Below are 26,409 nucleotides of genomic sequence, written 5' to 3'. Positions count from 1 at the left end.
ATAATCCATCTGGTGTGATGAAGGCAGTTTTAGAGCGGCCAGCGTCATACATTGGCACCTGCCAGTAGCCAGATCGTAAATCCAATGAGGAGAAAAACTCGGCGCCCTGCAAGCAGTTCAGTGCGTCATCGATGCGTGGCAGAGGATAGACGTCCTTGCGCGTGATCTTGTTGAGCCGGCGGTAGTCGACACAAAACCGGAAGGAGCCATCTTTCTTAGGTACCAACACAACTGGAGACGCCCAGGGAATGTGGGATGGCTGAATGACACTACGACGGAGCATGTCATCCACATGATCAGCAATTACTTAGTGCTCCGAAGCCGACACGCGATAGGGGCGCTGGCGCAAAGGTGCGGTTTTACCGGTGTCGATGGTGTGCTCTACGACAGACGTGCGGCCCAAGTCAGTTTGAGGAAGGTCGAATGAAGAAGCGAAGTTCTGCAAGAGGGCGACAAGTTTATCACGTTGCGCAAGTGGAAGATCAGCATCAATAACATGTTGGAAAACGTCGGAGGGCGTCGAAGCGGTCGCAACATCGCAAGAGCACAGACTAACGTCGAAGGAGGGGGTTGAGTCAGCAAGAGTGGTGATATGACCGGGATCAAGCTCTTCAAGACGTCCAATGCATTCGCCACGGAGCAGGACTGCTGGGCAAGAAAATGGGTTCGAGGCGTAAAGTGCAGTCTCGCCGTCTTGAATTTCGAGAACTGCGAACGGAAAAAGGAGGCAGGGATGACGGGAGGCGGCTTCGGAAGGTGTAAAAATCGCAGTCAAAGGAGTTACACACTCACAAGACAGTGGTACAAGGGCAGCAGAAAACGGAGGAATGTCGGTGTCATGGGCGACGAGAAGTTTTGCAGTGCGGGGAGGGGTATCACAGAAGGGGGCATCACAGAGGGGGGCGAAGGCAATTTGCGCGCGAACACAGTCAATAACGGCCTGATGAGTCGATAGAAAATCGTATCCGAGGATGATATCATGCGAGCAGTTCGGCAGAACAATAAACTCGATGGGGTACAAGACGTCTTGAATGAGCACACGGGCTGTGCAAGATGCGGAGGGTTGAATGTGCTGTGATGAGGCGGTGCGGAGCGAAAAGTCGGAAATCGGAGTGGTCACTTTGCGAATTCGACGGCAGAGCGCTTCACTGATGACGGAGACGGCTGCACCGGTATCGACGAGAGCGAGAACTGTGGCGCCTTCTACAGAAACTTTGATAACATTAGCGGGACGAGACGGAGGACTTGAGGAATTCGAAACAAGCGCAGTTCTTGCCCCCGGAACTGCGACTGTTAGTTTCCCTCAACGGTGCTGGTAGGACGTCGCAGCATTGGAGAAAGCGATCGGCGCCGAGGAGAATGTGATCGACGAGTGGCATAGGTTTGGCGATCTTGTGAGACAAATTGAGAACCGGGCGAAATCATTTGCGAGCGTGAGTCGGTATCGTACGGGTAAAGTCAAATGTCAGGCTGTGAAGGTTGGAGGCGCTGGCGACAAAGGCGTGCAACATGGCCCGGCCGACCGCAGGCATAGCAAATCGGAAGGTTGTCTGTAGTACGCCAAGGTTTCATAGGATGTGGGCGGAACCTTGAGGGTGGGGCTTGGAACGAAGGCTCAGCATGCGGCGGTGAACGGTAGGCAGGGGCATGCACATAGGAGCCAGACGTGGGCGAAGGTGGTGGCCTAGCCGTTACTTGGGCATACGTGAGAGGTGCCGTCACAGGTGGCAGCACGGGATTGGACGGCAAGACATCAGCGACGTGTTCTTGCACGACACGGCGTATAGCAGGGGCCAAAGATGGAGCCAGTTCAGGAACGAGGTGGCCCGAGTCTTGAAAATGGGGAAGGAGTGAGAGTTGACGTGCGACCTCTTCACGAATAAAATCTGTGATCTGTTGATTCAGCGGGCTCCCTTCAGAAGTTGGCGAACCACCCAGGGCTAATGCGGATACGCCTTCGTCGCATACACTCGAGCGGCGCCTAGAAGCGCGCCGCTTGCGGAGCTCGTCGTAGCTCTGGCAAAGCTTCACGATTTCACTAACGCTGGTGGGATCTTTCGCTGCCAGCATCTGGAAGGCGTCCTCAGTAATGCCCTCGAGGATGTAGCGGATTTTGTTCGCTTCCGGCATGGCCGGGTCGACTCGTTTGCAGAGATCAACGATGTCTTCTATGTAGCTGGTAAAGGTCTCATCAGCGCGCTGAACACGATCGTGTAAACGTTGTTCGGCACGAAGCTTACGCACTGCCGGGTGGTCGAACACTTCCGCGAAATTCTTTTTAAATTCCGACCAAGATGACAGGTCAGCCTCATGGTTGCGAAACCAGAGGTTCGCCACGTCCGTCAGATAGAATATGACGTTACTGAGCTTGTACGAGTCATCCCACTTGTTGTAGCTGCTTACTCTTTCATACGATGACAGCCAGTCGTCGACATCTTGGTCGGCCGTGCCACTGAAGAGGCAAGGGTCACGCTGGCGCACGACGCCAGAACACATGATCGTGGGTGGAACGGCCGGCAGCGTCGAAGTGGACTCATCTTGCATGGCGGTCGTAGAGGGAAGTGTACGGCTTCGCAGTTCCAGTTTGGATGGGATCGTTTCCGGCACCTCCGCCAATTGTAATAGGGCGTTTATTGACGCTCAGATGGAGAGCTGTGAGGAGATGACCTTGCAACGGCGAGCCCAGCGTACTTCTTCTTTGTCTTCGTCGCACAACGCACTGGTGCATGTCGATGGCTGAAGTGCTGACTATCACAGTACAGTACAAAGGCATGCATCCACTGAGAGGGGATGTGTGTGCTCGGCGCTGCTCCTCTCCTACTCGAACTGAGGGGCACGTACGCGCGCGTGCTGCCACTGCTTCCACTGTCTGGCCGGCAGTGCCCGTCGCGCTCCTCCCTAGTAGCCTCGATGGTTCGCCTCCAAGGGAGGCGTAACGCTGAAGTAACGCATCGATACTTGAGCTTGGGTTTCCTATATCAAGCTGCAGCCGCTTTCTTGCTAGGAGCATTTTTCCTAACGGCGCTTTTTGGCTACTTTTTTCATGCGGACACAGGTTGGCTGCACAGCCTTGGTCACCTGCTGGTTACCATGGTTGCGTGCTAGCGCTGTAAAATCGTGTGACAAGGAGGATATGCGGTGTGCTTGAGGTGGTCTTCGACACATTGTACTAATTCTTCATGCCAGATTGGTGTCATGCAGGGAAGCCAATCAAACTAACTAAAGCCTAGCGGTGCTCCTCTCTTAGTATGCTTCATTCGATTCTCTGCCAAAAGCTTTGTGGAAACCAACTGTATTTTAATTTTAATGAGCTAAACATCACTACAAGTTGCGCCACTAGCATGGGTGCGGTGTATGTATTCCTTATTCCAGGGGACAGATAAGGTTGCCTGTAGGCTATTGCCTTTTCTTATACATTCAGTTATTGAGATATCAAACTATTTCGCCATTCCTTTTGAGTTCAATATATTGAGGTTAGACTGTAATAAGAAACTATGTGAGGCAATGCGTTGTTAGCAACTTCATTAAGCCTGAATGTAATAAACTTCAGTATAATGAAATCCTCAATGCAACAAATTATTTTGGTTTTCCCAACTTGGGGTCCGCAGAGCACCATGTATTTTTGGCTTCAATATAATGAAGTAAAGCTAATGCACTTTCAGTGTAGCGAAATTTCATTGTGGGCTCGAAATGAACCCGTCAAAGAATTGTGCCGTGAGCTCGAAGCTTCAGCAGGGCACATACTGAAGCATGCACTCGAACGCAAACGTGAAGGTGGGCGCTGCTTGGAAGGCAGCTGAAGAGAGTGTAAATGTGAGGGGAAGGGGGAGTATGTCGCCTGCTGTGCCATCTAGGGTAGTTTGGGTGAGGTTCGTGAACGTGGTGTCATGGGTAACCACAGAGTGGCCCAAGCGTCTGCAAAACGCATTGCCAGGGAGATCAGACACTGCTCTCGTAATATGTCACAATCTTGCCTGAAACTGATGTAGAATTGGGCCACCTATACTTAAAGGAAACCGTGCTAATATAATTCGGTTTATTTATGACAGAGCTTGGTAAGAGAACTGGAAAGGTAGGCACACCCGTCCACCTTAACCTCAATTCTCATTCAGATGCTGTGTGTACGTGAGATGTGCGTATTCTTGCACTAGATATGCAAAGCCACGATGTGCGCTGCGAAGTGGGTTTCAGTTCATCTGGTATGATGGAGGGCACTGTTCCAGCTAGCTGTCACTGCATAGAGAAAGTGAGATAGAAAAGCTGGCATGGCCTGCCGCCGCCTTCGTTTCCCTTGCTCTGTGCCCCGCCGGGGTAGAGCAGTGGTTACAGCGCTCGACTGCTGTTCCCAAATATGCGAGATTGAATCCCGGCCTCGGCGGTCGCTTTTCGATGGAGGCGAAAAGCTAGGCGCCCGTGTGCTGTGCGATGTCAGTGCACGTTAAAGAATCCCAGGTGATCAAAATTTCCGGAGTCCTCTACTACGGCATCTCTCATAGCCTGGGTCACTTTGTGACATCAAACCACACAAACCAAACTAAACCCTTGCTTTGTCCCACGTGATCGCAGTGGCATCCGAACGCACTCCCAAATCAACAACATGTTCGAGGATTCATAGTTCAGAAGGGCGACGACAATGCTGAAACCAAAACTATACGGGCACAGCGTCCCATTCACTCCCGTAATGTCCACTTCCACCCACAATTAAAGGCCTTCTCTCTTAATTATACATAAAATGTTTTAGAGTGTTATCTCCATAGCAGGAGACAAATTTCAATATTGCAAAATTTCAATTTTACGAAGTAAATTGTGGATTTGACCGGCTTTGTTATATTGAGGTTTAACTTATTTTGAAGCATCTTATAGTATCTTTTTAGATACGCCAAGGACATAGCGCTGCATTTCTGTTTCAGCGTGCTATGTTGTGCCTGAACACTGATTTCACAGTTCACTTACTTGGACGCTTCCAGCATCACTTTCAGAATGTGATGTCAGCACATGATGGTGTTTCTGATTACGCTGAAGCCCATAAAATGGGGACCAACTGCAAGCTGCAAGGTTTTGTTTAACGACTGCCGGCGGTGTTTGTCAGTTTTCTTGTTTTTTGTGCATGACTGTTTGTGCATCCTCGGACGGTCATACATTGCATGCTGATAGTAGGCTGGCTTCTTCTTGCTTTCGCAGGCCTGCTGTGGACCGCATGGCTGCCCCTGATGCCCCCTGCTCTCTGTACATGCGGGAATTGCAGCAGTTTCTCGCCCATTGCCAGACCGACTTCTTCTCCGCATGGCCGCCTGCACCAGCTGTCACGCAGGGGTAAGCGGAGGCAATTGGTGGCAGAGCCTTTCTTCTTGCACTTGTTTTTGTCGCATTTACCGACGACGTGTCTGCAACTAGAACTTTGAATGGAGGGCATTGCATTGAAAAATATCTCAATGACATCAACTTTTTTGGGGTATTGTTTTGTTCTTGTAATTACCAGCCTTTGCTGCGGGCATGCGAATGTTATTTATTGGTGGTTCGAGGTATTTTTTCTCTTTGTGCACCTGATATCAATCCGTACTTTTGTATGGTAGATCTTTTCATGCAACTGCATGGTTTCCTAATAAATGCAAAGATGGGAGAAATATGTGGGACTGCATATATCTTTTTTTTTTCCATGGAACCTCCTCTAACACTTCTTAAATGATAATTTTTTGTTTGATTTATTATATAATATATATATATATATATATTTAAGATGCTGATACACAGTGTGTTGCTTTAGACTGATCTGTTTTTACAGATATTATGTCATCCTTTATTCATAGGCTACTGCTGGGCACCGCTCTGCTGTCACTAATTTTTTTGTCGAATTTTACTCAATGCAGCAAATGCCTGCCTCTATCATAGATGAATTTGCTTTCATTGGTTCCTGTCATAACCCACACAGCATTTTTGGTTTCACATAGTTCTGCTTTCTTGAAACTTCTTGCTGTTTGATTGACTGTTATACAACTAGCAGCTATTGGATATCAAAAATATTGTGTCTTTTACATTTTACTTTGAAGTACCGTAACTGTATCTAATATGTTAATTTTTGCAGCGGTGAAAGAAAGTAATGCTGTCTTGCCTCCCTTTGTCACACTGAGGTGCCTTTACTCTGGACAGTTCTGTTTTTGTTCTTGATTAATTGTGTTACCTGGGAAGGAACTCTTCTCTCAGAGGGCAGCAGCAAACATCTATAGCACTCACATTTAAGGTAAAATTCACGTCGTAGCTGACCAGGGAGTCCCCTTGCCTTTGTTTGTGCATGCACGTTACATCATAGGGATGGCACCACATTTGAGAGTCGCCTTGGCAGCAGTTGTGTAGCATACATTTTTTAAGCCCTTGGAGGTAGGTCAGTTTTTGCGTAACTAACAGCTTTGTAGCAAAGTGAGTGGCATTGGTTTACGGCTGGCTGATCTGAGGTGCGAGCAGATATCAATGACGAATGGATGCATTGGTGTCCGGGAGCTGTGACGTGTAGGCGAATGGAATCCACCGCAGGGTGCGGGAGCTGGCGTCACGTGCCCTTGAGCTTCTGGTTCGACACGCCAGCCTGGTGCGTCCTCTTGCCGAGGGAGGGAAGATGCGGCTGGCTGCTGACTTTGCCCACATGGAGATGGCGCTGGCACCCCTGGGGCAACCGCTGGCCGACCTAGGACGACCATACAAGGTTTTGGCATGCACTGCTAATTCTTTGTGCACACCGCTGCTGTTGATTTGCATAGTACTGAATTTTTCTGTTAATGGCTGGGCTGGTTGCCTTGAGCTTATTCAGTGGTTTACAGGAGTCTTTGCATCTTTGTCCTCTTAAGGCCTAGAGGTTAGAGGTAGAGAGAGAGAGGCCTAGGTGGCTAATTGTATTGTCATCTTTTTTCTTTTTTTCAACTCTGGAGGGGCTTAATTTATTTCGCTAGACGTGCTTGGCTTTTTTTTCTTCTTTAGCTACTTGGCTAAAGATAAGTGCTATACCTCACTCAAAAGTCCTGTCAGCTTGTGTATTTCTAGCGCACAAAAGGAAAAAAAAATAGCTTTGAACTGCACACAGTCTGCTTCTTTTCATGGGCTGAATTGTGGCCTACATATCCTGTCAGTGCTTGTGGTTCAGGCTTCGACCTGTCTCATGTGCTGGCAAACGAAGCCTGACATTGTTGAAGGTTGCCCAGCTGTACTTGTCAGCATGACAGTTATCTTACTTGAAAGTGGGTTGATTCCAGAGTTTGACAACTGTGTAAGTCTTATTGCAATATGTAATGATGGAAGCTGTGCTGCAGTACTTTGGACTATATTTTCTTTTAGCAGTAAGGCATTAATAGGAGTCCTGAGCCCTTTGCTTGTTGATAAGTGGGCAGTTTAAATATTTGTTCTAGTGTACACTTTGATAGATAGAATTTTGTTTGTTCTTTACAGAGAGGAGTTCAGCTACTGTTTGTTATCTCTAAGTATTCTTTCCCTATTTAACTGAACATCACTATGGTATTCAGCTGTAATGAGGAGGGTTTCTCAGCACCATTTAAGGCATCATGTACTGAAAATACGCCATGGACTTTCTGATTTTTTTTAGAGCACAGCTCTTTGGTGCCCGTTTCTGTGTCCCTGCTTTTCGCGTTGCCGTCGGTGTTGTCCCTCATAACCAGCTTTGCAGCCAGGGCAGCGTGCACTCCTGCCACTGCTCGCCACTGCGTGTACCCCCATATTCATATTCATAGCCATAAACTCGGGTGACAGAGCAGATGCCTCAAATAGAAAGGCTATTCCAAGAAGCTTTTTCGGGTATTCTAGAATTTAGACGAGTGGTTTGGAGGTCCGGCTTTTTCTTGTGATGGAATCAGTGAGAAAAGACAAGCCCCTATGCTAGTGCTGCATAACATTGTCGAAATGCTGATACAAAACTAAGTTTAGGGGGTCACTGTAGGTATTTCTTTTTATGGACCTATTACAATGATCGAGAGTATCGAACTAATTGTTTCCTTTGCACTGTTCATGACATTTATGAATCAGTACTCTTCGCTGATGGGGCCAATACTTTTCTTTATGAGCGTGGCTGAACCTGCAGCTGGTGATGAAAAGTTTAGAGTAGAGTAGGCTGTCTGCTCTTAGGCGCTCAGACATGCCCATTGCACTCTTTGAATGTGGTAATGCATGAAAATATTCCCATTGATGTCGGCATAAAATTTTTTTGGTAGTGTTCTGAGTACTATGAGTGCTTTCAAAAGAGAAGTAAAAAAGTTTTAAGAGAGAATGGCTGTCCTAGCCTCAATATGTTCAATATTGATCTTGGACTGCAACACATCTGCAGGTCGCACGGCAGTGCATGCCCTGTGCAGAAGTGAGAACAGAGTCTGTTCCTGTGGGCAACAGTGGTTGCAAAGACCAAGAGGGTACCCACGGAAAGAAGCCAGCACCCCTGACTGCACACCCACCCCCCACAATTTTTTCTTTGGCCCAACACCATGGTTGGCATTGCTTAAGATAATTCAGATGTTACTGCTGTCCCATTTTTAATCTGACCACATACCTTAGCCTCATCCGCTCTTTATTGATCGGCATCAAGAAGTGGCAACAAGAAGCATGCCATTGACTTGAGTGCTGACAGTGAAAAACAAATAGCCAAGCCTATCCAAGCCAGTTCATCTGATTGACTCCATTTAAATTTTGGGTGGCATATTTTGTGGTAGTGAAAAGCCAGTTGGCTGCGATAGCGGCACTTGCTTGCTTTTGTAGTAGATCTAAAAAATGATTACTTACAGTATTGATGCCATTGAAGTCAGTCCAAAAACGTGACCTTTTGGACTCTGCAGGGTTCGAAATGTTGGTCGTTGTCATTATGTTTGCGTGATGCTTCCTTAGTAAAGCTCAAAGTGCTTTGTGCGTCCGAATTATCGGAATCTGAAAGAGCGGCCAGTTGCTGTATGGGAATGGGAACACAGGCCCATAGTGAAATATATATCGACATGAAGCCATTTTGGAATTTGATTTTTATTCAGGTATTTGGGCTCTCTATATTATTGTTATACCCATGTCACATGGTCATTTTCAAAGGCGATTGAGTCGATAGCCTTCGAGATTTTCAATCACGATTGAACTTGGGAGTTGTGCCGCTGCTACACGGCAAAACTCGAAGGCTGTTGAAATAGTTCTGGTGTTTGGCGGCAAACTTTTGTGGCGCCACTATCGTTGCTTTCGGTTTTGCTTAGAGAACTAAAATCTTTTTATCAATGCAAAATAAAATATAACTGTTACCTTTTTTTTAGTAACTGCTGGTTTTTAGTTGTTTTAAAAGGCAATTTTGTTTGTTTTTTTGTTTTTGTAATGCATTGACATTCATACAGCTGTGGTTTTCATTGTGTTTGCTTTTTTCGGCAGTGCAGGTTACAGTGGTAGAGAGTACAAAAATAATTCGCCTTGAAAAAGAGCAATGCTATGTTTATATTATTACGCACATAAATTAAAGATATAAAATAACGATTGTTCATGTTTTTCAATCGTAAATACGTTGTGCATGAGAGTGCACATTGTGCTCCTTGGGTCAACGCTAGCAACCTTATGCGACATTTGAAGGCCTTCAAGACCTCAATAGAGTTCTCAACTGATCCGTTGACTCGATAGACTACCGACTCAATGGCCATTTAAAACGCCCGTGTGGCAGCGTTCGAAGGCCTTTGAGTCGATAGACAATCGGTTCAAAGGTCTTCGAAATGCCCGCTGGCTGCTCTTGTTATGTCAGTATGGGTGTGTGTAACGATCTGCGTGTTGAGGTTACTGATGCCTGCGTTCTTTGTTGGTGCAGGTGTTGCGGGCACTGCGTCCACTGCTCTTCCAGAGCCCACAGCATGTGTCCCAGTCTCCCATGCTAGGTGATGTGGTGCCCCACTCGTTGATGCTGCACTTTCTGTTTGCCAAGGCACCACCCGAACTCCGGTCGCCCTACGAGGTGTGTTCTTGAAGTGAGAAGTGCATTGTTTCTAGTCACGGTGCATTGCTATACCCTGGAAAATGCTAACTTTGGCCATATTGAAATTGTTGTTAATGTAGATCCAAGATAGCTGTCTGAATGCAGCTCTCAACATGTAGTCACTGTTACTAGCTGCAGAGGACAATAGTTCACAAAGTCAAGATAGTAGACCCTATTGTTGTCTTATAACACTGTGTACAGAAAAATTTGATATTAGGCAATAACGTAGCCTGTTTAGTGTCATACACTGACACTTAGTTTGATGTTTATGGAGTTATTTTTTATTAATTCCTGCATTACATCTTCCTTCAGCTTTTGTTTTCTGACAAAGCATTTTTTCTAAACTGCTTTATTCTAAGTGAGTTTTAGAAGAATTAGGTTGAGCCTGACTGCTACCTTGCTGAACTTTTGCCACCAGCAACATATGAAGCGAGCTACTATGTAGAAGCTAGAAACAGCTTTAAAGCCATTTCAGATAGACCTCTGTGGTTAATTGTTAGTAAATTCTGAGCTTCATTTCATAGGTTTTGTCATCCTTGAATGGGGAGGGAGCCATATAGTAGATGTACAAAGGATGTGGGGCCATGTAATAGCGAATGAGGAAGTAGGCAGTCACTCACACACACACACATGGAAAGGAAAGGAAAAGACAATGGGGGAAAACAAGGGAAAATCGATTTTGTTGATGCTTGTGTTTCTGAGAGATGGCTCTTGCGTACCTCTGGTGACACCATGTATTACTAGCTTCTATGGTGATAAAGCATCAGGTGACGACGGGGCACATTAGTTACATTGCAAAAAGACTTGAGTGCAGCTAAGGAAGCCTGGCACGTTCAGAACACTGTGTGTATGTGGGAGGATGCAGCTTGCAAATGTCTTCCGGGCGGAACAGAAGAGGAATATGTTACATACTGAGGTCCACAAGCCTGTGCCCACACATTTACCAGATCATAAAGCTCTCATTTTATATGTTGCTATAAGTAAACATAGTCGTTGTATTATGACGCAGGTACCACAGGGTGTGACTGTTAATTTCTGTTTCTTGTCACGCTTATGGCAAGGCTTCATTCTGTGTGGTGCACCTTGCTTACCACCACCGCTTATGCATGAAAAGTTTTGGTGGAAGTCTGTCTGGTTGGATTCGTAATGTAGAGGAGTCTGACATCACTTAATTTGCCGGAAGCAAATCTCAGATATCTGCGCACCCCTGTTTGTTCATCTTAATTTTCCTGCCTTGCACAACAAGATAACATTTGTATGCATATGCCACCCACACCTACTTTTTCTGTGTTTCTTTTGTGTTTTGTGTACACTGGTAAAAGCAACAGGGCTTCAAGGGCAAAGAAAGCGCACAAACTTAATTTTTCTTCATCCACGTTTCCTCTCTAATGGCATGCCGTCTTTTTAGTATCCCTTCCCACCTTTCCTTCTTTTACCTCAATGTTAGCCGTTCCTGAGTCACTGTGTCACTGTAGCCCATTGTAATAGTACAGTACAACCTCGTTAATTCGAAGTCATCGGGACCGCGAGAAATCTTCGAATTAAGCGGGTTTTCGAATTAACCGAACACACCAAGAAATAAGACTTAGGCAAAAAAATTCGTTGCAGGAACGTGTTACCTTTATTCGGCATATTTTGAATTACTACTGAAAGTAATCAGAGATGCTGGTTTGCCGCGTCCGGTAGTTTGCGGCTCCTAAGGTCATGCTCTCGAGTTGGTCAAATAGACGAAACATCTCTGAACTTCCACCGCGGCACTCAACAAAACTGCGGATAACGTTCAGCGATCCGATAACTTCACCAAGAGCAGGTGCTCGGGGAGGCTCGTCGGTGTCGTCGTCGCTATCGTCGCTGTCATCGCGCATGTTCGTACCAGCAGTGATCTCACTCTCCAAGTCAGAGTAGCCAGTCTGTCCTTCGCTCTCAATGTTGATATACTCGGCGAAGCCGACTGCGTTAGACTCATCCTCTGTGCAGAGCGCATTGAGCTAGGTCGTTGGCCTTCTCCCACAGTAGCGTTCCATTGACGGGAAGGTGGGCAGCGTTTGCTTTCTGCAGCCAGCGAAGCAGAGCAGCTTCCACATCTTGATACGTGGGAGCCCGCACTCGTGACCGCTTCGAAGAATAGGTCTTGCCGTAAGCCTCTAGTATTTTTGACTTGTTGCTCAATATTGTGGACAATGTCGAGAGGGGCACGCCATGCCTTTTGGCCAACTCGGTCTTCGAACAAGCGCTCTTGCCTGCTTCCTGGATCAAGCAGAACTTCTGCTGCAGCGTTAAAGCCTTGTACTTTGGCATTTCTGCACTGCTACGGTCACAAAGCTAGCACTTCTGCACAGTCCCGTCCAAAAAAACGGCACAGTAGCCGACCCCTAACCACAGCGCACAACACAAAGAAATGGCGCAGGTGAGACCGGCGCGGCGGTGGTGGTGGCGTACTTGCAGCGTCGGAGGCACGGGGGAAGAGTGGGCGAAGCACACCAAGGGATGGAGTGGGGGCGAGGTCACGTGATAAAAACCGGTATGCCCGCCGTGTTGCAGTGAAGCACGTCTTCTCCTCTGCAGGCGCGTGTTTCGGCGGTGCGCGAGGCGCACTGTGGACCGATTTTTGTGCAGAGAGTGCTCCGGCTGGGGCGCTTCGCCTATAAATCATCACCATTACTATGTGGCTTTGCCTCGCGGCTCCGTAGGGCCGTCATTTCGCCGAGTTTGCGGCGAAACATGGATCAGGCATTGCCGCATAGCAGTCCAAATTTTCGAATTAACCGGGCTGGCGCAGGCCGCCTGTTCGAATTATCCGGCCAAATTTACATTGGAAAATACGGGACCGCAGAAAACCTTCGAATTATCTGGGATTTCGAATTAACCGAGTTCAATTTATTGAGGTTGTACTGTAGTTCCTCCTTGCCTTGGATTGCTTTGGCACTCAAGCAGATTGGTGCTGACCCTAGATCTAAGCCAAGCCAAGTGAAAAGTGAACAAGAAAATGATGCAGGAAATGGTGAATTTGTGAAAATGGAGTTAAAAAATTCAGCTCTAAGCCCTAGCCTATCTTTTTCGGTCTCTTTAATCTTTTTTCTTCTTTTGCATCTTGTCAATGTAGTGTTCGTAGTTGCAGTAGTCTAAAACAAACTTGGTAACTATGCAAATCCACTGCTGTATATTGCCACATTTGCGTCCCATTTATCGCAGGCTGCATCATGGTCACGTAGTAGGTACTCCAAGTGGCTGGATGAACATACGTCTGAGAAGGAGCGGCTTGTTCTTGTGCGGTGAGTGAAATAATTTGCATAACGAATGATGGAAGATCAGTCATTTTGCTCTTTTTGGCTGTGTGAATACTCTCACTATTTTAGAAGTGTCATCGGAAAATTATTTTTATGGTCACTCACTTCCTCTATGGCAGATTACTTTAAGTAGGAGGCCATAACTGTCTACTCTCTGAATTTCATTACTTTAACTTCATGGCTACAAACAGGAGCTATGAATACTTATCCTTTTATGAAGTGGCTTATGAAAAGGTATGAGTTTCAATGTTTTTTACGAAACAGCCCTCAAGGAAGAGAATCATTGAGTCTTCCGGTTCTGCTTATAAGTATGTATTCAAGCTTGTTGTTTCTCGGTGCCACTTGTGCAGTTTTCCATTCAATTAGTATGCATTTGAGGGCTTTTTCAGGCTTTTACCCATTCATTGTCAAATTTTAAGGGGGACTTGACATGCTTGAAGACATCTTAGTTGTGCACACTATGAATTATCAAAGATATACTTTCAATCTGAGTTCATATCTCATTAACTGGTCCAAATGTAAAGCGGTCATCTGTTCAAAAGAGACGACAGTGTTTGCAGCTTCACCTGTACCTGTTCCGCTATGTAGGCTAGGTGTGGCAAGTATACAGGGGCCTCATGATTTAGTAGTTGGGGCAGCCTGGTGCATACTTTCTAGCTCTTTCTATATTCTGGCTGAAAACAGCAAAATGAATCCTTCTGACATTATTGGGTTGCCTTCCACTTTCTCCCTGTTTACTCCATCCTGGCTTACAGGGGTGCAATGGAGTCCTACGTGCAGACCGTGCGACAGCGGCAGGGCAAGGAGTTCGCACCTGTCTACCCCATCATGAAGGAGATTCTCGAGAAAGCCATGGCCCTGGAGAGGGTCTGATGCTGCGATGCACTAGGGTGACTAGGCTTGAAAAAGGACAGTGCTTTTGAGGGACCACAACCCATCCATATTTTGCTAGGTTGTCCGGTGGTGTTAAAATGAATAGGTTGCTCGGATGTCGTATTCTTGACTTGAGAAACATCCTGCGAACAGGGAGTGAGCGGCTATTGGTCAGCAAAGTGCAGAATATATTCAGCCCTCTTTTGCAATCGCTTATGCTTATTGCCATGATTTTCTGCAGATGTGATGAGAGTCGCTGTGTTGTATGAATAACAAAATAGTGTTTGTTTCCAAATAAGCAGCCTGTTACAAGGCACTTTGGGCTAATTTATTGCATTGTGTGATGAAAAGTTGCCACTTTTGTTTAATTGAATCTATATTGTTGTACCATCAAGCCCACTTATAACAATACCATTTTGAACAATACTGTATTGTACATAGCAATGGTCAGTCATAGCACCATCAACTTTGCCATGTGGTTTATGGTAAAATAACCTGCATATAATCTCCTGAACACTGAGACCATGCCAGTCAAACCACATCACAAAGTTCTAAGAATGATGAAGTCCCTGCGGAACATCATTTATGGCAATAATCTTTTACTCAGCTTTGTGCAGCAGTGGATGCCCTGCAGAGAGATATCAACAATATTGGTGTCAAGCAGTGAAATTAAATTTAAGCTGATTGATTATATATTTTTGCCTGCAAATAAGTGAAAAGTGTAAGCTACTTCCTCTTTAATAAAATTTCACAAGTTTCTTGTGTTTTCTTTGTTGTTTTGGCATAGCTCAGTTATAACTATTATTGGTTATAACAATATTTTCATGGCACTTAGTGTTGTTATAAATGGGTTTGACTGTATAATATGTATTGTGTAGAATATACAATACATAGAATTTAACCTACTAAGTTATCTAACCATTTCTTTCTTTCCTATACTGCAAAAAGGGTACCAGACGTTATGTCGTGGTCTTAGTGTGGTAAGTTTGACAAGTTATATTCGATGCATAAAAGGAAAAGTGCTATAGTTAGGTATCTGAGCATTTCTTTTATGCATTGTGTTTTTGTCACCTCCTGTGAGGACGTGCAAATAGTGGTGTAAAGTGTAAGTAAGTGAACCCCCGCCTTGGTGCTAGCTACTGCTGATGTTGCGAGTGATGTGACCTCTTTTCAGTAGAAAAAAAAAGAAAGCTTAAGGAAATGTGTGTTCAGTTTGTAAGTCCGTCACACTGCTGAATTGCTCGAACCTGGTTTTCTTGTTTTTGTTTTAGTCCTGCAATTATGCGCAATGATTTGGGAACCAAGTACATTTAAAGGCATCAGTTTTGTTGCAAATGTTCTTGTAGCAACACAGGAATGACATTTGTCAGGTGGTCTTAATAATATACTGACAGAGAGCCGCCGACCTACTGGGAAGCATCTCGAGAAACAGCGTGCAGGGAGTGACGTACGTGGTAGAGGAATTTATGCCTTGTCCTGAGTAAGCCTATGATGGCCCCACTTTTCCTGGGGGGGGGGGGCAAGGTTAACATTCAATTGTTGTACTATGGCATGTTTAATAGTGTACATATTGTGAAGCTTATCAATTTTTAATACGTAAATTAAAATTTGTTGAGGAGTAAGTAAACTTGTGTAAATGTGCAGAAGTGAGGAGCTCAAATTTAGGTAATGAAAAAAACACCTCTTCCATCAATGGCTAATCTACCTTCCAGAAAATCTCGCACGCTTAAAGCGATCTATGATCTTTTTCGTGAGTGATGCAACTCAAAAATGTTGTTACAGCACAAAGTCTCAAGACAACAAGGACGTTGGTATGGCTCAGTGCTCTGGACGATGTTGCTCATGATGTCATGAATTTGAAAACCATTAATTAGATTGTACTACTCTATTTTTGCATGAACTGAGACTGTGCCACATGCACTGGGTGATTTCATCACAAATAAGTTGATGGCATGAACACGATTTGTTTCATTCTTCACTGAGGCATACTGATTACAGCACACCAAATCTTTTGCAGTTAAAATTTCAATAAAAGTTATTTTGTGCTGCTTTCTTCGGGTTATTTTACTTGTACACTCTAAGATACCACACTGGTAGGAACAAAAGAGGTTAAAACTGCCTTTGTAATGGTGTTATGTATTCAATTTTAAAGTCTTGGCAAACCTGTGACAGCAGAGACAAAGCCTCTTGTGCCTTGTCCAGAGCTCTATTGTGTACTTCCAATTGATTGTGTTCGTAATAACCAATATGGCAGCTGGGACCAGATCACTGTCTTTCTGCCGTCTTACTGTGGACATAATCTAGCTACTATTGATGGTCATAAATTTTTGAATCCCTCCAGGGGAAGCAGAGCAGACTTGATGGGAATGGAGCAAGGGCAGCCCCACATAACATTTCTCTTCATGGGTTACAAAGGACTGTTATAATATATACCAAGAAACCTACCATGCATGATAAAATAATTGGAGGTCCTATTTATTTGATAGGTTTTATTTGTTGGGGGCACAGTGGGTTTGGGGCCACGTGAACATTCACAACGCCACCACCTTGATTTTGTCCAATGTGGTGTGTACGGATGCAGTTGTAATTTTTATGTTGTGTAATAAGTACGCTGAAATTTTGGGTCTTCATCATTTTGGCGCGCCGGAGCTGAAAACCTACGTCATGCTGCTACAATGCCCAAGTCATGTTTTGATGTCTGGAATGAAAGTAATTAGATATAGGACTTGGACTAGATTAATTTACGGACAGATAGAGTAAGATTATGGGTTAATTGTGGTGGATAATGTTGCATTAAGGCTAGATTTAATTGGATTAAGTTAGAGTATGTTGGATTAAGAGTGGAAAATGTGGATCTTAGTCAATTAAGTTGCATTAGAGTGGGTTGTGGTTTATCTCAGTTCAGTTCAGTTCAGTCGTTCAGTCGTGTTCGACTTCGTGACCCTACGGACCATATCACGCCACGTTTTTCGGTCTCTTTAATTTAATTTTGAATTATTTAGAGAAAGGGGATTGTATTAGATCAAGTTGCAGTACCATGTAGAAAGTTGTATTGTGGTTGATTAGGAAGATTGTGAATTGAGGGGGGATTGAAATGGACCATGGCACAGTATTTATCAAAACTAGAAAACTCGCTAGAAGTACTAGTTAGGTTTAGGTCAAAAATTAAAGATCAGTCACAGGCTAAGCTATACTGACTGGCCTTAGTGTGAACTACTTGTGCGAGGCCAGTGGACGTGACGTCACAAGACAGCTTAGCTAATGATGCTCGATTCTCTTCCATCTTTCCACGTTCATTCCAACTTGACCATGTCATCTGGTCTGACTTCAAAGTCAAATGCCTGTAGTGCGCAAGGCTGGCTGCGGTTTTTCCTGGCTTATCTCAATTATTTGTTTTTAACCCTTGGCAGAAGTTAGCTGGGACATATATATGAGGTGTGCACCGCTGCTCCTTTACTTTCATATAAACCAACTTGCATTTACACTTATCCACCCCTCCTAAGCAACTGCGCACGCTTTTTTCTTTTCGTTTTAGCGAGTTTTAGAATGGGGGACATTGGTTAAGGGGGATATGGTAATTGCGGTGCGACAGTGCGCACGCGCAGAATGCTGCAGTGAATGGGTTGGGTGTGCTGCAATTATACGAACATGCGCACTTCCACTGCGCTATTATACCCTATTCTCATACCCGGGTCCCGTGCCAATTCATATCCAAGCCAGCAACACCTGTGGAGCCTCCGCCGCCTCTATATATCACCTCTAAAATCATCTGCCTTTAGAGAGACAGTGCAGTACCGAGGTGTACCGCCGCCGCCGAAGGCTCTGCTGTTTGGCAGCTTGCCACAGGTGACGGCCTGCTTGCCCCCATGCCCATGGCTTTCCCCGAACTCTTTGCCTTGACCCTTTGGCCGAGGGCAACGGTAGTAAGGAGAGCACTGAATATACCTGCCGATCTGCTCGATCAAGCTGACCAATGTTTGGCAGACCTTCCCGCCCCGCCACCACCGCGCTGACGGCGCTCGAGGGCTAGCTCCTGCAGTAGCAGCAACCCACCCTTATCTCTGCCGCCACCCATGACTACAGCTACGACTGTGGCTGCATTCTCGTACAACAGCAACATCTTTAGCCGCTGCAGAGGACATGATCCCTTTGGATACGAGTTCTTTTCGGCCCCCTCCGCCTCTAGCTGCAGCAATTGGACTTCACAACAAACGCGAGCCCAGCCAGGCCTGCTGCCCGGATCGTCAACAAACGGCTTGCCGACCGTCGCCAGTGGTAGTAGACAACGGCTCACTTGCGCCGCTGACACAGCCGAACAATCCAACCATCTGGCGGCGGCAACAACTTTTCACATCACGTACTCACACAATGATCCTGGTGGCTACCGTTGTCAGACATGGGAGGGCGGACTTGACACCAAAAGGGCCGCGCCCCAGTCTCGCATAACTCATCAGCCCATCATCCGTTCAACACCTCCGGCAGCCCACCCCCACCTCCCCCCTTCCCACCGGGCTAAGTGGGGTCTGGGATAGAGTTTTGTGTGTTCGAGGTGGGGGGACCTTACCTGGATAACAAAGGAGGCCGCCGCTCGATGCCCCCACAGGAGTGGGCTGCATCAAACGCGAAGACGGCCTGCAGTGCCATCGTGGCATTGAGACAAAGAGGCGTTGAACCTTCATGACAGCACAACAGGTGTCACCAAAGCTTTGGGCACCGAAAGGGCACTACATATACTACAAGAAAGTATATATTTCAACTCATCATTGCAGACCAATTAACTGTACGCGCAGGGAGAGAAGGGGTAGGGGGGGGCACTATGTAGTGTTCTAAAAAACAGTTAATTGGTCTGCACTGACGAGTTGAAATATATAGTTTCTTGTATATGTAGCACCCTTTCGGTGCCCAAAGCTTTAGTGACACCTGTTGTGCTATCATGAAGGTTGAATGTCTCTTTGGCTCAATGCCACGATGGCACTGCAGGTCGTCTTCGCATTTGATGCAGCCCACTCCTGTGGGGGCATCAAACGCGAAGACGGCCTGCAGCACCATCGTGGCATTGAGCCAGAGACATTGAACCTTTATGACAGCACAACAGGTGTCACCAAAGCTTTGGGCACCGAAAGGGTGCTACATATACAAGAAACTATATATTTCAACTCAGACCACTACATAGTGCCCCCCCCCCCCCCCCATACCTCTTCTCTCACTGCGCGTACCTTCCCTCTATTAATAATAATAATAATAATTGGTTCACAGGAAGGGAAAGGCACAGTATCTGTCACACTTGTTTCTGTGGACGCCTGAACTGTGCCGTAAGGGAAGGGAGGAAGGTGGGAGTGAAAGCGGATAGAGAGAAATAGAAGCCGTAGTGGAGGGCTAGGGAGTAATTTCGACCACCTGGGAATCTTTAACGTACGCTGACATCGCACAGCACACGGACGCCTCTGTTCTGCCTCCATCGAAACGCAGCCGCCGAGGTCGGGATCGAACCCGGGTATTCCGGCATAGTAGTCGGGCGTCTTACCACTTCAAATTCTGCGAACTCTCTCAAGGTAGCGAGGATGTAAAGATAATCGATTTAATTTCGACCTATTGGGGACCTTTAAGTGCGCTGACATCGCATAGCACACGGAGAGGCGTTTCGACTCCATCGAAACAGGGTTGTTGTTGCGGCTTTAGGAAGAAAAAAAAAAAAAGAAAATGCACGGGCCTGCTACTGGCTCTGTAGCTGAGCCACCTCCGCTGCCTCGTGCTGACAGAAGACAAAAAATAGACAAGAAAGAAAGAATAGAGGGAGAGAAAGACGCGTGCCCACCACCACCGAAGCGTTGGCGGGTGCAATGACTACCTACAACAGATAAAAATAGTGGCTGGCTAGCCCCCGCCGCAAGCGGCGTTGACCTACCGTCCCAGCGCCGTAGGGCCAGGAGCAGCCACCTTTCTCTCAAAAAAGGATGATGGTGGTATAAACATTTATTGCCATTGGAACAAATAGGGGGGGGGGGGGGGGGGGCGAAGCCCCCTGCATGGCACTTATAGGTGCTCCTTTACTACATGGGAAGCACCCTTATAAGGCAAAAGAAAGTCCTTGAAGAGCACGTAGCACTGCATAGAAATGATCTTCCGTTGGTCTTGACTTAAAGGGCTCTTCATGAGAGACTTCCAGTAGGACTCGGCGACGTTCGGTGATGGGGGATGAGGAAAGGTGAGGCATTTTATAATGATGTGTAGGAAGTGTCCTGGTTTGCCGCAGAGTCTGCATGATGATGAAAACTGGTCCATGGGTATCGAACGCATGTAGAAGTGTAGGGTATGGAGCAGTCCGAGTCTGCAAGCTTCGCCAGTGTACGGCCTGCGCTATGGTGAGTGAGGGGGTTGGGGGTGTCTCGCCGCGTCCGAAGCATTCAAGGGTACTCTCGGCATAGAGTTTCTTACTCTTACCTAGAGGGAAAGCTGTGCTGCCGTCTATGGGCGTTTACATGGAGTTTCCAGACGGCCAGTTCAGCCACCATGGGCGCTCAAAGCATCATGGGCCGGTGAGCTACCGAGTGCAGAACTACAACTTTTGGCCAAAACTAATGCAAAGATAAACGTTGTTATACCGTAAATAATGTCCTAAGAATGAATATTGTGACTATAAATTGTAAAGAGAGAGGGAAACAGCATGTCAGTGTGATATTTATCCAATATAAGCGATGGCTCTTTCTCCTATTGGCTTAGTTTTGAGCAGCACAAATACCAATATTTCGCACTTAATATGCAAACTTTGAAATAAAAAAAATGTTATGAAAATATTTATCGTTGTGCAATCACCTAAGGAAGTTTTTAGTGGCATTTCGGGAAACAGAAACCATTTATTGGCGACGGATGCTTTTGCGCCTTCGCTACTATGGCTTTCGCGGTCTATGTACGCACCTTCAGATGATGATGATGACGAAAAAGAAACATCGCAGTAACGCCACTCCACGTACCCGAGAAAAACCGACTGTCCCGCAACAAGTAGCACACCGGCCCATGATTCTTAGCGCGCCCATGGTGGCTGAAGTGCAGCGCCCTCAGCTTTCCCTCTAGTTAGTGTAAGGAACTCTATGACTCTCGGTGTCTGATGTGTGTGTGTGTGTGTGTGTGTGTGCGCGCGCGCGCGTGTATGTATGTGCGCGCGTGCGCACAGCTGTCTTTTTCTGGTATACAAATGCATTGAGAAGCTCGGTGCGGTGCCACGTGCCGTCGAGATTGGCTGTTCGCAGCATTTCGCCACTCGTAAAATGGAATGCTCAGAAATTTCTTTTCGCTTCCTCCGCGCAGCTGGAAGGGTTGATGCACCTAGACCAAATGTAAAATTGTTTATACACTGCTCTCGCTGTCTCTCTCTCTCTCTCTCTCCCTTACTCACTCATACCAACCACTATGCATCTCAGGTCAAGGTCAAACGCAAAGTGAATGACCTTGGGAGTTGCAATGCGAAGAACTTGAAAATTTCGAACCTCTCCACTAAACTAAGTCGCCTCTCCGCCCAAGGCGATGGGTGGCTGCTCCTGGCCCTACGGGGTTGGGACTGATAGGTCACTGCCGCTTGCGGCGGGGGCTAGCCTGCCACCATACTTTTATCTGTTGTAGGCTGTCATTGCACCCGCTACATTTCGGTGGTGGATGACAGCTGTTGTGACGCACGTCTTTCTCTCCCTCTTTTTTTTTTCTTTCTTCTCTATTTTGAAATGCACACGCAAAAAAGTGGCTGTTCAGCCCGAAACGATAATTATCGCAGACGCCCATTTTTTTCTAAGCAGCAATCGTCCTTATTGTCACGTCACCCAAGTCCATAAACCTACAAAGCACAGCTGTTCGGGAAGCGGAGTGGAGCGCGGCGCTTCTGTAGCAGACGACGCTGTTCCCTGGCGCAAAGGTTGAGCAGCGCCGCGGTGGCGGGAGCAGCGTCGGGCCGCCTGCTCCGCCTGCTCCCTGCGGGCGCGCCGAGTAGATACGGAACTGAAAATGATCTACAGGGTCTTGAATATTTGAGGGCTGGGATTTAAAAAATTCCTATGCAAAATATACTACCCCATTCGAGCTGAAATAACGTTCTCAAAGTAGCAAAATATCGTCTACGTTATCTGATAAGTGATTCAACATCGGTACTTGCCTAGATTTTCCGAAATCGAGAAAAAACTGCTCTCAGTGGCGTGCACAATTTTCGCAGAAGAAAGTCGAAAAGCTATTTTGACACGATGCGTCATCTGTCGAGCATTGAGACAAGCTCCATCCTGGCCGTTGGCGCGCTTGCCTCGCTGCCCGACAGATGACGCACCATGTCAAGATAGCTTTTCGACTCTCTTCTGCGAAAATTGTGCACGCCTTTGAGAGCAGTTTTTTCTCGATTTCGGAAAATCTAGGCAAGTACCGGTGTTGAATCACTTATCAGATAACGTAGACGATATTTTGCTACTTTGTGAACGTTATTTCAGCTCGAATGGTGTAGTAGATTTTGCATAGGAATGTTTTAAATCCCAGCCGCCAAATATTCAAAACCCTATACAGGGTCTTGAATATTTGGGGGCTGTAATTTTAAAAATTCCTATGCAAAATCTACTACACCATTCGAGCTGAAATAACGTTCACAAAGTAGCAAAATATCGTCTACGTTATCTGATAAGTGATTCAACATCGGTACTTGCCTAGATTTTCCGAAATCGAGAAAAAACTGCTCTCGGCGGCGTGCACAATTTTCGCAGAAGAGAGTCGAAAAGCTATTTTAACATGGTGCGTCATCTGTCGGGCAGCGAGGCAAGCGCGCCAACGGCCGGGACGGAGCTTGTCTCACTGCTCGACAGATGACGCATCATGTTAAAATAGCTTTTCGACTCTCTTCTGCGAAAATTGTGCACGCCACCGAGAGCAGTTTTTTCTCGATTTCGATAAATCTAGGCAAGTACCGATGTTGAATCACTTATCAGATAACGTAGACTGTATTTTGCTACTTTGTGAACGTTATTTCAGCTCGAATGGGTTAGTAGATTTTGCATAGGAATTTTTTAAATCCCAGCCCCCAAATATTCCAGACCCTGTATAAACGTTGCCCTCCCATTATCTTTACTCAATAAAGTTTTTCACTCACTCAGCCAGTAGCAGGCCCGTGCGTTTTCTTTTCTTTCTTCCTTCAGTCGCAACAACAACCAGAAGAAAAGCGCGACTGACCTTGAGTCAAGCCCAGTGAAAAAAATTCAATGGGTCCACTTGGGAATTTCACAATCGAAATGAATTGGTCAAAAACCAATTGTGTTTTCGCCACCCATTGGGCCTGACCATTTGATGTGAATTGGTGCTCCCAATAGGAAATAAATGGTCACCTATTAAGACCAAATGGTTCACCAATTGAACTCAAATGGCATACCCATTTAGCCCAAATGGTTTGAACTCACATAGCTTGAAAAAGAAAAAAAGAACGGAGATGCAATTTCAATGTTTTCTGTCCAGAAGTTTTAGGGGAGCCAATTTTTATACAAGTGGAATGAAATTACAATTTTTTACAGAAATTGTGAGAGACAAGCAAGCATTACACACACGGAACTAACACAGATTCAATGTTTATATCCACAGGTTGCAGACTTGTATACTCCATTCTTTGAACAGTGCTGCTGGGACCAGTGACACATCTTTGTTATTCAGACTTAACTTATTTAATTATGCCTGCACTCACAGTGAACACGATATAATTAATAAGATTAAGCGGCATATACTTTTTATAAGAACTTAAAATTTTCACTGTTGTCTCTTTATAGAGGTATGTATATCTGTGCACATCTCAGTCAAGGATATCACTGACTTGACTTTCCCAATTGGGAATGTTTGATTAGGACCAATTAGAACCAATTGGAAGCCCAGTTCGTTTCAAATGGGCGTCCAAATTGGGAGCGAAGAATTCCCAATTGGGATTGAAGTAACCTGTTGGGTTTCCCATTAGCACTATGGGTTTATTCAATCCCAATTGGGATGCCCCGTTGGTTTCTTCAGTCCCAATTGCGACGCCCTAATGGTTTCTTCATTCCCAATTGGGAGTCACAAAACCAACTGGGCGTCCCAATTTGGAGTGAAGAAACAAACTGCGCTTCCCAATTGGGAGTGAAGAAACCTGTTGGGTTGGACAGTACCCATTGGACAAACCATTTGGGATTGGCAGAACCAATTCAATCTGACTGGTCTTCCCAGTTGGACCCATTGATTTTTTTTTTTTTGATTGGGAGATAGTCGAAAATTTTTCGGAGCCCAACCACTACAGCGTAATCTCGGCTCAAAATCAAACGCTTTGGGAGTTGCAGTGCGAAAAGTATAGAGCTCACACTTTAAAGTGACTAGCCGCGTCTCGGCGACAAAGAGCCGCTGCGAATAAATTGAGGCTGCGTGCCATTGGTCGTTGGCAGATAAAAAGATTACAGAGGTTCGTGGCAATATATAGGCACCTGTCAGGACCGTGCTTGGCTAACTGTTATAGCGTTGCTATGCAGTTGTTACGCACGTGAACGGTTCTGCAACCCTTCTGAAAGGGTTAGCAGTATTCCAAATAAAAATTAGTATGGAGCCCTGGGCACACAAATGGGCTCCCCTAACACCATGAGCGGTAGCAAGACGATATTTTATTGGGGTTTTAAGTTTGGATGCCTGGGAGCCGCCATCTTCATTTTATGGTAGCGCCCCGTATGAGCCAAACAGGGAGAGTTCGCACGTCTTCAGTGCCTTCAGGAGAGCAGTGGCTGCAGAGTCGCGCCTGTCTCCACAGCATTGAGATTCCCGGACTCTTTCGACAAAAGACCGTGCGGTAGCGCTAGCGTTATACTCGAAACCCTATTATATAGACCAAGGAGGGTGGCTGCTTCTGGCCCTGATGGGGCTGGGACAGGTGGGTCACCGCCGCTTGGGGGGAGGGGGGGGGGGGCTGGTCTGCCACCGAATGTTTATCTGTTGTGGGCCGTCGTTGCGCCCGCCACCGCTTCGGTGGTGGACGACGGCTGTTGCGGCGCGCGTCTTTCTGCCCCTCTTCTTTTTCTTCCTTCTCTATTTTCTCCTGTCCGCACGAGGCAGCGAAGGTGGCTCAGCTACAGAGGCAGTGGCAGGCCCGTGCATTTCTTTCCCTTTTTCCTACAGCCACAACAACAACAACAACATATATAGACTAACACCGTGTTGACAAACAAAGGGGGCGCTCGCGGCGTCGCAACCGATTGGGGGTGAAAAACAGGAATAGCGCCCATAGGGATACATGGAACCGAAATATTTCTAAGCAGTTCTTTAATTTCACGAGACACCCATGAGTCCTTATTCGGTGCAGAGTAACCGTGAACATCGTGAAAGTGTGAAATCTCATGACCGAGGCGAAGTATTTTTAAAACACCTCGAAAAGTATGGGGGTGCGAGTTGGGAGAGTGACCCATAAAAACACAAGTAAACGCAACTTACCGCAACATTTCTCTCGTTTCGCAGAGCACTAGAAGTGGTGGCTGGTCGTTAAACATTGGCCAGCGCTTTGAAAAAGTGTGTTGCGTCATTGTGGAGGTGGTCTACTTTTAAAACTCTTCGAAAAATCTATGTGGTGAATTCAGACACCCCCTAATGCTCATGTAGCGAATCACGTAGTTTTGTTTACAGTCGGATATGCTGCCGCATGGAGTAAATTAGCTTGATAATACTGTCCTCAAGTGATACATCCTAGACAGAATTACATTTAAAAGGCAGTTGTCAAACGCCGTACGACAATACGGACCGAACAGGAGTCGCGCATTGCAGCAGACGACAGCGCAGCTGGCGATACCCACCGCGGCCGCCTCCAGCTCCGGAGCGTCTGCTAGCCACAGCGCCGGTGGTGCATTGCCGTCTGCAACTGTGCGCGGTCAGTTTATCGTGCTGTGAACGGTCCCGCAAGTCGTCAGACTTGCAGTACTTGCAAGGGAATATAGTATGCCATTCAACATGATGTCGGGGTGTGATACAAGACGTTCACCAAAAAAAAAAAAAAAAAGAGAAGGGTTCAAAGCTGCTGAACCGAGTAAAATGTTCCGGTAAGTTGTGTTTGCATGTGTTTCTATGGGTCGCCCTCCCAACTCGCACCCGCATACGTTTCCCAGTATTTTAAAAATACTTCGCCTCGTTAATGAGATTTCATACTTTCGTGATCTATTCTAGGATGTTCATGGTTGCTCTGTACCGAATAACGAGATCATAGTTGCGCCAAGAAATTAGAAAATTGCTTTGAAACTTTTAGGGTCCATGTATTCCTATGGG

At 46.2% G+C, this 26,409-nt stretch overlaps 1 protein-coding gene across 1 annotated transcript in view; it reads left to right on the top strand.

The window, feature by feature from the left end:
- fws (Conserved oligomeric Golgi complex subunit 5 four way stop) overlaps positions 1–16,184 on the top strand; it is a 46,106-nt gene extending 29,922 nt beyond the window's left edge. The window contains exons 15-19 of the mRNA XM_084578193.1: positions 5,182–5,313; positions 6,529–6,697; positions 9,815–9,958; positions 13,172–13,251; positions 14,022–16,184. Coding sequence (XP_084434319.1) covers positions 5,182–5,313; positions 6,529–6,697; positions 9,815–9,958; positions 13,172–13,251; positions 14,022–14,139 — 643 coding nt within the window. The 3' untranslated portion in view covers positions 14,140–16,184. The remainder of the gene's footprint in view (positions 1–5,181; positions 5,314–6,528; positions 6,698–9,814; positions 9,959–13,171; positions 13,252–14,021) is intronic.
- The last annotated feature ends 10,225 nt before the right edge of the window (positions 16,185–26,409 follow it).

The sequence above is a fragment of the Amblyomma maculatum genome, chromosome 9 (genome assembly GCF_055883805.1).
Source record: "Amblyomma maculatum isolate TAMU_Amacu chromosome 9, ASM5588380v1, whole genome shotgun sequence".
In the NCBI taxonomy this organism is placed as follows: domain Eukaryota; kingdom Metazoa; phylum Arthropoda; class Arachnida; order Ixodida; family Ixodidae; genus Amblyomma; species Amblyomma maculatum.
This window is presented reverse-complemented; position numbering and strand designations above follow the sequence as displayed.